This window comes from Myotis daubentonii, chromosome 6 (genome assembly GCF_963259705.1).
Source record: "Myotis daubentonii chromosome 6, mMyoDau2.1, whole genome shotgun sequence".
Taxonomy (NCBI): domain Eukaryota; kingdom Metazoa; phylum Chordata; class Mammalia; order Chiroptera; family Vespertilionidae; genus Myotis; species Myotis daubentonii.
The window spans coordinates 12911329-12926553 of NC_081845.1; the positions used below are offsets into that span (position 1 = coordinate 12911329).

The window sequence follows — 15225 nt, forward strand, 5'->3', positions numbered from 1 at the left end:
CTTTTTCTACTATGCAACACTGTCTGTCGATGCATTCCTATTGGCAAGCTGAGTACTGCATTGTGGGGAAGCAAAACAGATCATTTTCCCAGGGAAGAAGACGACAGAAAGGGAGCGCTTCATCTGGCTGAGGCTCCCTGAGGAGCACACCTAAGTTGCTGTCTCATGAAGAGAAAGCTCGAGATCCAAGGAGTATTTCTATTATGGCTTATACAAAATAGAAATGCCCCGTATCGGCTTAATAAGCTGCATCCCACATCAAGAGCTCTTATGTACGTTATTCTTTGAACCAAGATTTACAGAGTGATTACAAGACAGCGGCCATCAAAATGAAGCAACTCATTACTCCACAGCGTAGGTCACATGGGGTCATGACAGGAACACCACGGATTTAAATGCCATCCTAAACTGCATGTTTACTCACCATTTGCAGTTTTTTCTTATCCCTGCTTGCATTACTGTGGACAGCCTCAATTGCCATATGGTGCTTCCAAGCCAATTCTTCCAAAGTCTTGGAATGGGCCTCATTTAATTGAGCCACCTCCCCTTCCAATCTATTTTGCAGGTTTTTTAGCTCCAGCTCATAATATTCTTGCTGAGTTTTATTTGCTTCATTTACTTTCTAAAATTAAAACAAATAAACATCAATAATTGGCATCTGCTTTTTTCATCACTGCTATTAGTATTCTGAGTGCTCAGTAAATAGGTGAACTTAATGAATTGAGTGCCGTGAGATTCAGACTATGGAACGTGAGAATAATACACACACCACTGGTGTTCTGAGAAAATGACAGGGTGGCACAGGCAAAATAACTTTAAAGCAAGTGATAAAATATACTATTAGTAGGTTAGAACAGCCGTGGGCAAACTACGGCCCGCGGGCCGGATCCGGCCCGTTCGGCTGTTCTATCCGGCCCGCGGAGCCGGAAAAGCGGAGGGTTCTCTTGCTCTCCCCTCCGCTCCTTCACCAGCAGCAGTGTTAACATGTATTAGTGCACACAAACACTCCATCCATGCTTTTGTTCCGGCCCTCCGGTCCAGTTTAAGAACCCATTGTGGCCCTCGAGTCAAAAAGTTTGCCCACCCCTGGGTTAGAACCAAATATGAATTAGCACATCTGCACACTGAAGAGAGAAAGGCGTCCTATATGTCAAAGTTGTACATAAAATGTACATTACCCATTCAAATGACATTTACTCAATATAATTTTATTGCGTGCCAATTATACGCCTTTACACATTCACAGTCTAATGACAAAAAATCAAAAGATAGTGGTGATATAACTGCATAAGTTCTATGACAGAAGTGTGCGTCGCATGCTGTAAGATTATACAAGAAAGGAGCCTAACCTGGTAGGTGGGGAAGTGTGTGTGTGTGTGTGTGTGTGTGTGTGTGTGTGTGTGTAAAAGAGGGGGAGAGAGAGAGATCAGGGCAAGCTTTTCAGAAGAGGGAACATTTGAGCTGATGATGATTACATGTTCTCTCCTTTACATTCTTACAAGCCCATTAGGAAACTAGAGATGAGAACATTTCAAACATAGATCTGATGTCAAAAGCTTGCATTTATAACCATTTATAGCATTTTGAAAGATGAAGGTAGTTAAGCAGGTGGCAATGTTTAGGTGTGTACAAAACATGAGATATAAGGCTAAGAGTGATCAGGAATGAGGCTCAGAAGTAGGCAGGAGTCAAATGATAAAGGGTATTTTCTGCTAAGAACTCTGAATATTATTCTGACAGGAATGAGAAGTCATTGAAATTTAATTAAATGATATATTTTCAAAACCAATCATCTTGACAGAAGGCTAGTGAGCTGACTCAAGGCAGGGAGTGTGGGTGGGAGGTTGTAACCGTAATCCAGACAAGAAATGACAGGTGCCTAAATCTAGCATCATTGAATGGGTATGAAGAGGAGAGGATGGGATAAAAATACATTGAGGGAGTAGAACCGATGGGCCTGGGTAACAGATAAGGGGGTTAAGGAAACACTAATCAAAACGACTCCCAGGGTTCTGATTTACCAAATTAGAAAGACTGTAGTGCTACTTGTCCTTTTGAGGGGACAAAGTTCTAGGCATGGTGACTTGATACGTTCCTGAGATATAGTGGGAGTTAGATACACAGGATTCGAGTTCAGGGAAAAGATCTGACTTAGACCAACGGAGTTAGGAGCTGTCGCCGATGTTACTGAAATTGATGAGGGTGTAGAAGGAGATGAAAATGCTAGAGAACATCACTGGTAAGGGAACAAACAGAGAAGGGAAACTCACAAACAAGCCTGCAAGGCCAGGAGACAGGAAGCACACAGAGAGGGCGTGAAACACCCAAAGAGAGGCGATGTACATCAGAGAGGAGGGAGTACCGCGGGAAGACACGAACTGCCAAGCCCAGCAGCCAGGATGCCTGGAGGTTGCGGCCAATGCAGATTCTGTGTGGTGGTAGGAAGAGAAACCAGACTGCACACGGGCAAGGAGTGAATGGAGGTGAGCTGGGGACAAGGACAGACATTTTCCAATATGCGTGGTTGTTGAGGGAAGGAAAAAGATTGCCCAGGACTCCCACTTGGTATTGTAGGTACCTGAAAAACTGGGATACATATTCAGAACTACTCTAAAATGAGATGTCTTACTTGTTTAGTCTAGAAATTCAATATGTTGATATATGAATGTTCAGAGCTCGATGTTTGGCATCCTTTTTGGTTTTATAGACATTTCCTAGGTATATATGTGGTAATACATTTCATCCCTCGCAAACCAAATACAATTAACCACATATGTACATTTCAATCAAATAAGAGTCTATTCAGTTTGAAATCAGTTTACATGTCTTCGTTTTTACATTATAAATTGTTACTGACAATATTTTGAATAAATACACAAACGGGATAGTATAGATTTATACCTTCTTTCCTGGAACAAAATTACTAGGGTGAAGAAATAGACTGAAAAGAGGAAAACTGAACTTTTCTTCCTCTCCTTCCCTGGGGAAGGGGGTCCTCCATTCATTTTACCTTCTCCAGTTCCAGAATCTGCTGCTTCTGCTCTTCATCCAGACTCAAAGTTTTGCTTTGCAAAAAAGATCTTTCTTCTTCAAGCTGAGATAATCTCTCACTGGCCCTTGATTTTTCTGATTCTAGATCTTTAATTGTAACCTCCTGGTTCATTTGAGTTGCTTGAAGCATTCCAATATGACCTACTCCCCCAAAAGAAAAACGCTCCAATGTAAAATCTGTTGCACTGTGGTATAAAACAGTCTATATCTATTGACACAATTGTGTTTGATACCTAAGTGCAGTCAATGGTCTGCATGTACACATAGTTTTTTTATTTCTTCACTAAATAAAATTGAAATATTTGCCACGGGAATACTTCATACCCAAGTAGAAAATGTTAAAAATTAGAAAGAAGTGAACTGATATTGCTCCCTGCGCCCAGGACTATACCACTTACTTTTTTAAGATTTCAAGCTATACAAAGTGAAGCAGAAGCAATTCCTCGGGGATGGGAATAGAAGTGTTGGGAGTGAAACAAAGTAAAGGCGGATGCGCCAAGGTTATGGCACCAGAATGAGTAATCTGTTTTTTCTAATGTCTTCTTTTTCCAAATTCTAGCATGAAGAAGAAGAAATCTGTATGCAGGGAGTAAGGACAGCAGACAGCAGTTTGATTGAAACGGAATTTGTTTTAGACAAGACACCAGATAAAGAACTAAGGCAGAGCAGAAGACAGATAAAGACAGCAATGTTATGAAAAAGTGAAATGACAACAGTAAAGAAAAAGGGGGGGGGGGATGGGGAGAGAGATGAAAAGTGAGTGTGACTGTTTGAGCACAATTTGCACGTAGCTTGTTAGAAAGGTATTAAATGTACACACAGACAACAGGATGGTGGTTGCCAGAGGGGGAGGGGTGAGAGAAGAATTAAGAGGTTAAAGGGGGTCAAATATATGGTGGCAGAGGCAGACTTTGGGTTGTGAACACACAATGCAGTACACAGATGACGTATTATAGAACTAAACACTTGAAACTTATATAATGTTATTAACGAATGCTACCCCAATAACTTTAATAAGAAATTTTAAAAAATGAGTGAGATTAAAAAAAAAAGTATGGGAAAGCATGTGTTGAGGCAGATCTCAAGGCACCCTGCACCAGCAGCACCTGGAACTCACCCCCCCCCACCCCCCAGCCCTACTGCATCAGAGACTCTGGGGCCAGGGCCCAGCATCTGAGGTTGTACATGCCCTGCTGATGATTTCTATACATGCTAGGTTAAAAAATGGTTACTTTGGGAAAGGGTAATCTGGGATTCACTGACGAACCATTAAGTCAGGCAACATCTGCAAAGAACTAGTTCAAATGGTTTCACCTGGCCCACTAAACACTCGGGCAAAATATAACTTCAGAACTGACATGGGTCACCTCCTCCTCTGATAAGGACTAGGAAATTAACACCACAGCCACGTCAGAAGGGGCAACTCAGCTTCAGTACATAAAACGATCCTTATTAATAAGTAAAAATGATGGTGTTGTAAGTTATATATCGTTCCACTAATTTAGATACTTTACAATACGTGTTTTTAATAGACAAACCCTCTTAAGAGTGCATTTTTAAAAAAACGTTTTATAATTGGTTTTAAAGAGAGGGGGGGAGAGAAAGGGGGTGGGGGAGAGAAAGAGAGAGAAACATCAACAGGTTGCCTCCTGACCAGGAATTTAACTAGTGATTCTTTGAGGCACGGGACACACTCAACCAACTGAGCCACACCGGCCAGGGCTTGAACTGCATTTTCATTTTAGTGTCTGGCTTACGGGTGCTTTAACAATTGCTAACTCTTAATTTTCCTATAAAAATATCCATTTCTAAAACTAAGTTGTCATTTGCTTATTTGTGACTAATGAATAAAATATGAGAGTCCTTTAACATAGACTCTAAATAATTTCAAAACATTAGACGAATTTTGTCTTGAATCAACATTTAAGTGTTAGTTTTTGCTGAGGAATACACCAAGGACGAGGGTCAGACATACTGGCTTTGAGGACAAGGTCGGAAGCTTGCTGTTGCAAACGCTCTCTGGCTGCTGCCAGCTCACTTTCCACTTCCTTGTGCTTGCTTAACAAAGCCATCTCTCCCTGCTTGGCATCGTCAAGCTGTTTCTGAAGACCCTAAGAAAGATCAAGTAGCCATTACTAATATGCCAGAATGATGCTAAGCTAAATAATTAAATTATAAGCATCAACAACTTCTTTTTTAAAAAAAATATGTTTTTATTGATTTCAGAGAGAGGAAGGGAGAGGGAGAGAGAGGTATAAGCATCAGTGATGAGAGAGAATCATCAACAGGCATGTGCCCTGACCTCTTGGTTCCTGGTTGAGACTCAACCACTGAGCCACACCGGCCAGGCAGCATCAACAACTTCTTATTCAAAAGTCACACTTAGCAGTACCAAGTTTTTTTTTTTTTTTTTTAAATATATTTTATTAATTTTTTACAGAGAGGAAGGGAGAGAGATAGAGAGTTAGAAACATCGATGAGAGAGAAACGTCGATCAGCTGCCTCCTGCACATCCCTCACTGGGGAAGTGCCCGCAACCCAGGTACATGCCCTTGACCGGAATCGAACCCGGGACCCTTCAGTCCGCAGGCCGACGCTCTATCCACTGAGCCAAACCGGTTTCGGCAGCAGTACCAAGTTTTAAATCTGTTTTGGTGGGTGACACTTATAAACATTTTTAATGAAGGGAAAAGAGAACACAAGTAAACTCAGAGCCCAATATTTTAACAGCCCCAAAGCACTTATGGAAAATACTAACATGTTATTTAAATAAAACCCTTTTGTAGAAAACACTGAGCAAGATTTGAAATTATTGTTTCGACCTTTAATATCTTTCAGGCCTTTTGGGCCCTGTAGCTCTAGTAGGAAATAGTAATAACTACAGAGTAGCAAAAATGACCCCTTTATTGATTTTTCCCAAAAAGGAACAGAAAAAAGCAAAATGGAAAAAAAAAGTTGAAGTATTCTCATAGAAAAGAAAAAGGAAACCGGAGGGAAAATCCTTGTGTTGGAAATAACATTCTCCACTCACCTGAACACTGTTCTCCGCTGTAACAAGGGCCTTCTGAAGCTTTTGGCATTTGTCACGGAGACTTCCAGCTTCATCCTGTACCATCTGTAACTCTGTCCTTAATTTCCCTATGGTTTTTCGTAAAACTGCTTCTTGTGCCTGAAATTCTTTTCTAAGCTCGGCTTCCTTTTCTTTGCTAGCCTGCAGGCTCTCTGCTGTGAAAAGCTGTGATCTTTTCAAGGTATCAAGCTCATGTTCATAAAAGGACTGAGCTTTATTCAACTTGCCTTCATAATCCTCAATTAGCCTCTTCTGTTCCAGTTTTAGCTCTTCCAGGGTTTTGTTTAGGGTCTCCTCCTCCACTTCCTGCGGGTCCCCCGCCTTCTCCTGCTCCTTATGCACCGAGGCACTGTGATCCTGCTGTGACTTCAGCAGCTCCTGGATCTCCTGTCGGTGAGCAGTCCGCAAATCTTCCAATGCCAACCTTTTGTCTTTTTCAAACTGTACTTGGAGTTGCCCAAAACTCCGTAATCTTTCTTCAAACTTCCTTCTAATCTCTTCAAGCTCCCTGGACATGGTTACTATGCGTTGGACGTGCTGGGCTTCTGCACAAAGCTGCATGTCCTCGACTCTGTGCTTGTAAGCTTCGAATTCGGCCAACGCCTGCTGCTTCATTTTCATGTGATCCTCTAAGGATGCTTCTAAGACCTGGATCTTTCTCTTAAGGTCTGACTCCTCTGTCACCCTGCTTTTATACTGTAGTATTTTTTCCCTAGTTTCAGCAAGAATTTGTTGGATTTCTTCTTCGTGAGCATCTTTGAGGGCTTGAATCGCAGATTCATGCTCATCATTTTTAGTGTTCAGAGCATATATTACCTGCGTGGTTTGAAAGAAGAAAGGAGAAAATGTCAGTGAACATACACTTTATTTTTTTTTTTTTGCTTATCTCACTTTTGTTTCTTTTTCTAACCTGAAGTTAATTCTTTCATTCTGATTGATAATTTTCTATGTACTTCATACTGACTGATAAATATTACGTACTGAAACGTCATGCATTGTTTTTGAACTCATAGATTGATTTACTTAGCAAATTGTTTCCTTAGAACAATCCTAAAATATGCATCTGAAGACTTTTTAATTAGGACTTTAAAACACTCAAAATTAAGAATGTTTTACTACAAATCAAACAGTGAGGAGGAAAGAGACAAAGGAGGCCACCTGATCTAGGAGAAGGGAGTTTTCCTATGGCCCAGCCTCGCTTCCTGGGGGCGGTGGTAGGGTCAGGAGAAAACCCCATGGAAAGTCTCTGCCCTCCCTCCACTGGTGGCCTAGAGGGAGGCTTTGCATGAGTGGAGGCTCTGGGCCCTAAACCTTCCCAAAGGACTCTTTCGCCTGTTTAGTATCCAATACACTTGAAATTTAAAAATTTCCTTTTCTAATTCCCAAAGGTTTTTAAAGCCAGATCCTCTTCTCTCCCCAGGGATCTCCTTAGAAATTCTAATTAGTGCTTTTCTGCTCACATATCAAGTGCTGTGGTTTGACTCATCGCCTCATTTTCCCTCTGCCCCCAAGCCAGGCGGTTTCCTACAGCCAAGAGTTCTGGGTACAGGCCTTTGTTTCCATTTCAGTCCTGAGTCTTAATGATTCCTTTGAGGTATCCCAACCTTCATTCCAAATGACAATCTGTCCCCTTTATAGTAACACTTCCCTTCCTCTTCGTTCCCTGACGCCCTCCATCACACCACTGTGGTCCAACAGCACACACTGCATGACTGTTATTTAAGGCTTGGCGATGTGCCCACTGTCTTCTGGAGAAAAAAGGAGTGAACACACAATCCAATAACCCAGAAGCGAAAAGGCAGTGTCCTGGGGCTCTGCTCATTTTAATGTGCTCTGACTCTGGCTTTGGAAATGAGTCCCAGCACCAAACAGCAGACACTGCAATTAAAATGCAAAAGCCTTGCGGTTTTGGTAGAGAACGTGCTTATGTAACCCGGGGCAATTAGACAGACTACCTGGCTCTTCACATTATCCTGGCAGCTCTGATCCCACTGCTGATTCTGGGCTGTCACCTGCTGGGCCCCCAGCTGCACCTGCAGAAGGAGGGCGCACTGCAGGCCTCTTCACACAGGGCTTTGCTGCAGACCCAGCCCCCTGTCTGTGCCCTCGCTTGGCCTGCTGTAACTATTCTGTGAGATCTACTCAGGCCAAAGGTAAAGACACTGAGGAATGACAGGACCCCCAACTCTCTTTCTTCTCCGAGGTCCACAGGAAGATAGATGCACAGAAGGGAAATAAATGCTTATTTATAGCCTTTATCTTTCTTTAATTACCGTAATTCCAAATCCCAAGTTATGTCCCTGGTGAGCTAACACAGGTCCCCGTGGAGGACTCCTTTCCCTTGCACATTTATAAATCCTGGAACGTTGCACGGCTTCCTATTCCCTCTCCAGGGTCAGACCTGCCTACCATGTTGATGGCCAGAAAAGACAGGGACACTATGAAAACACAGGCTGGCTGGCTGGACGGAGAGAAATCCGTGTGACAGAACGCCCAGAGCAGAGCTGGTCTGGGCCCTGGTCTGTGTGCATCGCCTATATATTCAGTAAGCACATGGAGGGGAAAGTGATCATCCAAAGAGATGGAATCTCCAGAGAAAACACGTGACACCGTCAGCACTTTGCTCAACGTAATGATCTTGGAAAGGATCAGTCCATGGTGGAATTCCATCTAATTGGCGATAAAATGTGGGAGGGAAGCAATATATGAGCTGTCCCTTGTCAGTAATTTATTGAAATACTTTTCTTTTTTTTCTAATATTTAATTTCACCCCAGTCTCTCAAGAGTCAGCTCAAGTCCTGCATCCTTTAATAAGTCTTGCCAGACCACCCAAGACCATCCAAACCCATGGGAGTCTAGTCAATCTTTACATTCAGCACTTCCATTCCCTTAATAACACTCATCCCTGAAACTCAATAAATGTTAGAATAATTTTATATTGGGGGGGAAGAGGGGGAGTCTTGAAAACAGGCTGGAAAGTTGTGTAAGGATGTTACAGAGCCTGGAAATGTAGCTGATGGTATAAAAAGCACAGTAGTACACACAAATGTGAATAAAAGTAATAAAAGGTGAAATTAAAAAGGACGGAAGTAGGAATTATAGCATTAAGTTAGAAAGAATAATTTAAGAAAAGGAACCAACACATCTGACAAATAAGAGGGAACCATTATGGTGAGGAGCTCTGTTTCACTTTAGATTCTAATGCAGGGGTCAGCGAACTACAGCTTGCAGGCAGACCATGGCTGCTGCTGCTGCTCTGACATGACGCTGTATCAGAGCACAGCTATGCCCATTCGTTTATGTACAGCGGCGCCCTCTTATCCACAGAAAATACATTCCAAGACCCCCAGTGGGTACCTGAAACTGCAGATAGTCCTGAATCCCATATATACAATGTTTTTTTCCTATACATACCTACCTATGATAAAGTTTAATTTATAAATTGGCCATAGTAAGAGATTAACAACAATAATAATATAGAACAATTATAATAATAGACTCTAATAAACATTATGTGAATGTGGTCTCTCTCTCAAAATAATTTATGGTACCGGATGTACAGCATGGATAAACTGGACAAAGGGGTGACGCACATCCCGGACAGCTTGGAGTGGGACGGGACCACATGAGATTTCATCAGGCTACTCACAGTGGCGCATAATTTAAAACTTATGAATTATTTATTTCCATTTATTATTTCCGGACTTGGTTAACCATAGATAACTGAAATCTCAGAAAAGGAAACTGGATAAGGGGGGCTACTGTGTTGCCTACAGCTGCTTTCCCACTCTAACAGCAGAACTGCGTAGTTGTGGCAAAGACCTTATTACCGACTTCTGTTCTGATCTATACATAGACAAGCCATCGTATCAGATAAAACTGGTAGCCAAAAATAAATTTTAAAATCTCAATTTGCATCAACTCTGTTTACTAGACCACTACAACTCACACACTGGAAAAACCAATTATATGATTTAAAAGTGTATTATATAAAAGAAATACAATATCATAGTGGTCATATATTAATATTTCTTCCATGAAAAAAATGTTAAATTTCTAAAAACATAAAAAGTAACAATAAAAGGGTGCCAAACAATAAAAATCAGTAGTGCTCTTGTAAATGACCTTTTGAAATACATCACTATTCAATTACATTATATTGAAATAAAAATGCTATAGTGAATGAGCGTCGACCTAGGAACCAGGAGTCACGGTTTGATTCCTGGTCAGGGCACATGTCCGGGTGCGGGCTTGATCCCCAGTGGGGGACATGCAGGAGGCAGCCGATCCATGATTCTCTCTCATCATTGATGTTTTTCTCTCTCTCTCCCTCTCCCTACCTCTCTCTGAAATCAATAAAAATATATTTTAAAAAAAGAATGCTATATATAAATTTTCAAGTGGACCTTTATTAAAGGTGGTATCCTCTAACTGTTCACTTTTCTACATAATTACAAAGGTAACCATAGTATCTTTCTCTGATTAATCACTGTTTCTCAGACCAAGGTAATATAAATGTTCCATGTTCTTTCAACACATTGCATATATGACTTGAAGTAGTAAAAGTGATACAAACTGGATTAAGACCCTAAGTGAAATAATTTCTCCAAGCTTCACGTTTCTCAATGTTAAAGAAAGATCATATTTATCCTATTCTAGTGACGTTGTTAAAAGATGAACCTATCTTTGAAATTTTTAGAATAATGTTACATAAGGCTTTTTTGAAAAATACAAAGCACTATAAGATGGTAAGGCTTCCTTCTCATTGCATAATTAACTTATAGAGAGAATGAGACTAATTTTACAGTAAGGGATCATAATCATCTATAAAATTGGCTACTATTTTCCACATAAGAAAAGGAAACTCTCTAATGTTTCTTTTCATAAACTATTTTAAAAGACACTAAGAGTCATTTACAGTTTTCTGGAACTACGGCCATTCATGGAATGGGATAGTACAATCGTTTCAGCAATTTCAGGGTTCCACTTTATTCCAATAATGTATAATTTAGCTACAGATTCCAGGATGAATAAGCAACAGTAATTTTTACTTTTTCTATGAAATTTCCAGATAATCTTACCCACAGATAAAATGAGAAGAATTCTAGCTCCCAGTTTAAAAAATGTCACTCAGGTAAAAACAAATAGCTTCTGAAATAGTTCTCATGATTGGCTGCTATGGACTGAATTGTGTCCCTTCCTCCAAACCCTCCCCTCCCCCCCACCCCCACACACAAATTCATATGTTCAAACCCTAATCTCCAATATGATGGTATTTGGAAAAGGGGCCTTTGGGAGGTAATTCAGTTTAGGCAAGGTCATGAGGGGGGCCTTCTTGGTGGGACTTGTGCCTTTATAAGAAGAGAGACCAGAGAGCTTGCATCCTCTCTCTTTCTCTGCCCTGCGTGGGCACAGTGAGAATGTCTATAATGATTTGTTATGTAGATCAAGCTGACTGATACATTGGCAATACATATATATGTTCCCACTAAAATCTAACCCATTAGTAATAAAGTATATTCACTGAAAAGTATGTGTTATATTAGCTTTAAATCTTTTAACAGGTTTAACATTGCTAAGATAAGGGAATCATTGAATAAATGATGCTACCTTCATACAATGTAATGTCATGAAACCATTAAAAAACACATCTCATTTTGAAGAATATCTTATAATATAAGAAAGAGCTTCTAATATAAGGCAAATACACAATGTTAAATACAATCATTCAGCTATAGAGGGAATCTTATAGAGGGGGAAAAGGGTGCATGTGTACAGATACATCTTTAAAGATGTGTAAAGAAATATATCAACTTTTAACTGAGAATATTCAGTATTTCTAAACCTTCTATAATGAATGTATGTTACTGTTATAATCAGAAAACATTCAACCTTTTTAAATGATTAACAGTGCTAAAAAAAAAATGAATCAAGCTCTGGCTAGTGTGGCTCAGTTGGTTGAGTATCGTCCCATGCACAGGATGTCAATGTTTTTCTCTCCTCCCTCCTCCCCTCCCATCCACTCTCTGTAAAAATTTTTAAAAAAATAAAAGAAAAAGAAAAAATATCCTAGCATGAGGATTAACGTAAGTAAGTAAGTGAAGAGGAGCTGAAATTTCAATCCTGGGAAGGGTTCACTGTTGAAGCAAAGTCATGGAGAAAATTTGAGGCCAGGATTGCCTGATTTCCACACAGGTGGAAAGTCTGGTGTTGGATGAGAGAAAAGAAAAATTCCTCCTAAGAGAGAAAGGAGAAAGACTGAGATTTGAGGTGGAGAGGGAAGGAGGGCAACTCTTGCTTGATTGCTTCATACTCCTCCATAGCAGGGAGATGAGATCTCAAAGCACAGGAGCCAACAGCAGCTTCTCTCCATTCGGCATAAATGACGCTACTAACCCAGGCGAGGCCAGCCTCAGCCTTCCCAGTATGTGTGCCTCTAACTCATGGCAGACTCCACCCCACAGCAATCGCAAGCAGACCCTCTCAGCACTGCTCTTCTAGGCAGTCCTTTTCCTACCAGTCTCAATGTTTATTTTTTGTGCATTTGAAAATTCTGGACACTTATTCAGTTTCCCTTTCTGATCAATGTCTGAAACAGATAAACATGTAGGCCAACGAGAGAGAGAGAGAGAGAGAGTGTGTGTCACCCCCCCTTAGAGTACATATACACTACACTGAGACACAAGGGAACTTATAAAGTAGTAAAGGAGCAAACTCAGATGCCATTTTTTTTTAAAGACCTGGTACATCCTATCTAATAATAGACAAACATGGTAATTGACCGTACCTTCGCTACACCTCCCATCGGCTAATCAGCACGATATGCAAATTAACCTTTAACAAAGATGGCGGTTAATTTGCATACTGCAGGCAGGGTGGGACAGCGCAGCCGCCAGCACGAGCTGCCATCCCGGGCCGCAGGCTGGCCCCAGAAGCCCCAGAAACCGGTGATCAGGGGGAGATGGGAGTCCCCTGCCCAGGCCTGACACCTCTCACCGAGGCATAAGGCCTGGGCAGGGGGCGGAGCCCGCAATCGGAGGGGTCTGGGGGTCCCCTGCCCAGGCCTGACGCCTGGGCCAGAGGAATCAGGCCTGGGCGGGGGGGTGAAGCCGGTGATCAGCGGAAGATGGGAGTCCCCTGCCCAGGCCTGACACCTCTGGTGGAGGCATCAGGCCTGGGCAAGGGGCCAATCTGGCGATTGGAGGGTGATGGGGGTCAGGCCTGGACAAGGGCGGAGCCAGTGATTGGGGGGTGGGGGGGGTCCCCTGCCCAGGCCTGACGCCTCTGGTGGAGGCGTCAGGCCTGGGTGAGGGGCTGATCCGGTGATTGGAGGGTGGTGGGGGTCCACGCCTCTGGCCAAGGTGTCAGGCCTAGGCAAGGGGCCGATCTGGTGATCGGAGGGAGATGGGGGTCCCCTGCCCAGACCTGATGCCTCTGGTGATCAGAGGTTGATGGGGGTCGATGCCTCTGGTCATGCCTGGGTGAGGGTGGAGCCGGTGATGGGGGGAGATGGGGGTCCCCTGCCCAGGCCTAAAGCTTGGGTCAGAGGCATCAGGACTGGGGCGGAGGGGGGTGAGCGAGGGGAGCGAGGGGGGGCCAAGCCAGCGATTGGTGTGAACTATAGAGGAAACACCTTTTCTGACTGCTCACTGGTTAAGCTCCCTGTATGCCACTGGTAATATTCTTAGTAACTTGGGTAATAATCCAAAAAGGTGATCTAGGGTTTTTCACCACACTCCTGGAGGAAAAAAAACGAAGGTCCGCTGCTGGAGGGCTAAGAAATGTCATATCCTGCCCTAGCCGGTTTGGCTCAGTGGATAATGCCTTGGCCTGCCAACTGCAGGGTCTGAGTTCAATTCTGACCAAGGGGATGTACCTAGGCTGCAGGATCCTCCCTGGCCAGGGCCCAGGGCAGGGCTCATGCAGGAGGTAACCAATCAAAGTGTTCCTCTCACTTTGATGTTTCTCTCTGTCTTTCCCTTTCTCTTCCACATTCTCTAAAAATCAATGGAAACATATCCTCAGGTGAGGCTAAAAAAAAAAAATAATAAAGAAATTATTATTATATGAAAGACACATCTTGAAAATGCCTAAAGAAAGTTGTCATTTTTTCATAGTGAAGGGATGGGAGTCTGTGTTGATGAAAACACCTTGGTGGCTGTGGTGACTGGAAGTGGCTGCAGCAGCGGGGTGATGGGGCTGGTGCCTTCCCCTGATCAGCCCGGTCACCTCCCAACAAGGGAGGCCAGACTGCGGCTTAAGCCCTATCCCCAAGGGGAGCAGGGAGCGGGCCTAAGCTGTCACTAGGACATCCCCTGTATGTGAGAGGGGGCTGGCTGGGCTGAGGGACATCTCCCCCCCGCCAGTGCGTGAATTTCGTGTACCGGGCCCCTAGTTTTAAATAAAAGAAGAATATGTTTTCATAATTCTATTTTTATTATTAAACCCTCAGTTCTTCTAGTTGAGCTAGTCACCAAAGGATTGCTGAATAGCTTGCTTAGGGACTCTAATGTTTCTATGAAATGGTCCACCTTTTGGAGCCTGTACACTATAGCATCCTTACAATATAAGAGCATGTTAAAACTGTTTCTCCTTCAGAGATGATGGAATCGTCCACCTTTCTTTTCTTGAGTGAAGATTGTAAGCTAAAACTGGGCTTAAACTGCTCATAACTACGGAGGGAATTTTTAAGAGGCTGTGAGAGTGGTGAGAAAAACAAGGCAACTGGCAGGTTGAATATCTAAAGAGGACTTCAATAGTCTTTTATAATATGATGTGAGATGTCAACCCTCTTAACCCCTATTCTCACAAAATGCTCAGCCCTATATTTATTTAAATGATCGTAAAATTAGGCCTACTAGAGAGATGCACTGAAGATCTAAAGTTCAAGGCGAGAGGGAGGGGAACAGATGCTACCCATACAGAGTCATTTAGTACCGGCAATGAATTACTTCCATCTTTCTTCATTTCTTGGTCCAGTTTCTTTTCTTCTAAGTTAGAACGAAAACAAAAACAAAAATGAAAAACAAAAAAACAAAGGCTGTTCATCACACATTATGTAATCAAATTAATTCCAGCAACAGACATATGTCCAAATGAAACAT

General features: G+C 42.3%; 1 protein-coding gene across 12 annotated transcripts in view; it reads right to left on the reverse strand.

The window, feature by feature from the left end:
* FAM184A (family with sequence similarity 184 member A) overlaps nt 1-15225 on the reverse strand; it is an 88174-nt gene that overhangs the window by 52029 nt on the left and 20920 nt on the right. For 11 of the 12 annotated variants that reach the window (XM_059700199.1, XM_059700200.1, XM_059700194.1 and 8 more), the window contains exons 2-5: nt 6083-6937; nt 5027-5162; nt 3011-3192; nt 425-622 (exon numbers count right to left, since the gene is read on the reverse strand). In XM_059700199.1, the coding sequence (XP_059556182.1) occupies nt 425-622; nt 3011-3192; nt 5027-5162; nt 6083-6937 (1371 nt within the window). The remainder of the gene's footprint in view (nt 1-424; nt 623-3010; nt 3193-5026; nt 5163-6082; nt 6938-15225) is intronic. The other variant, XM_059700201.1, reaches the window with a different exon arrangement.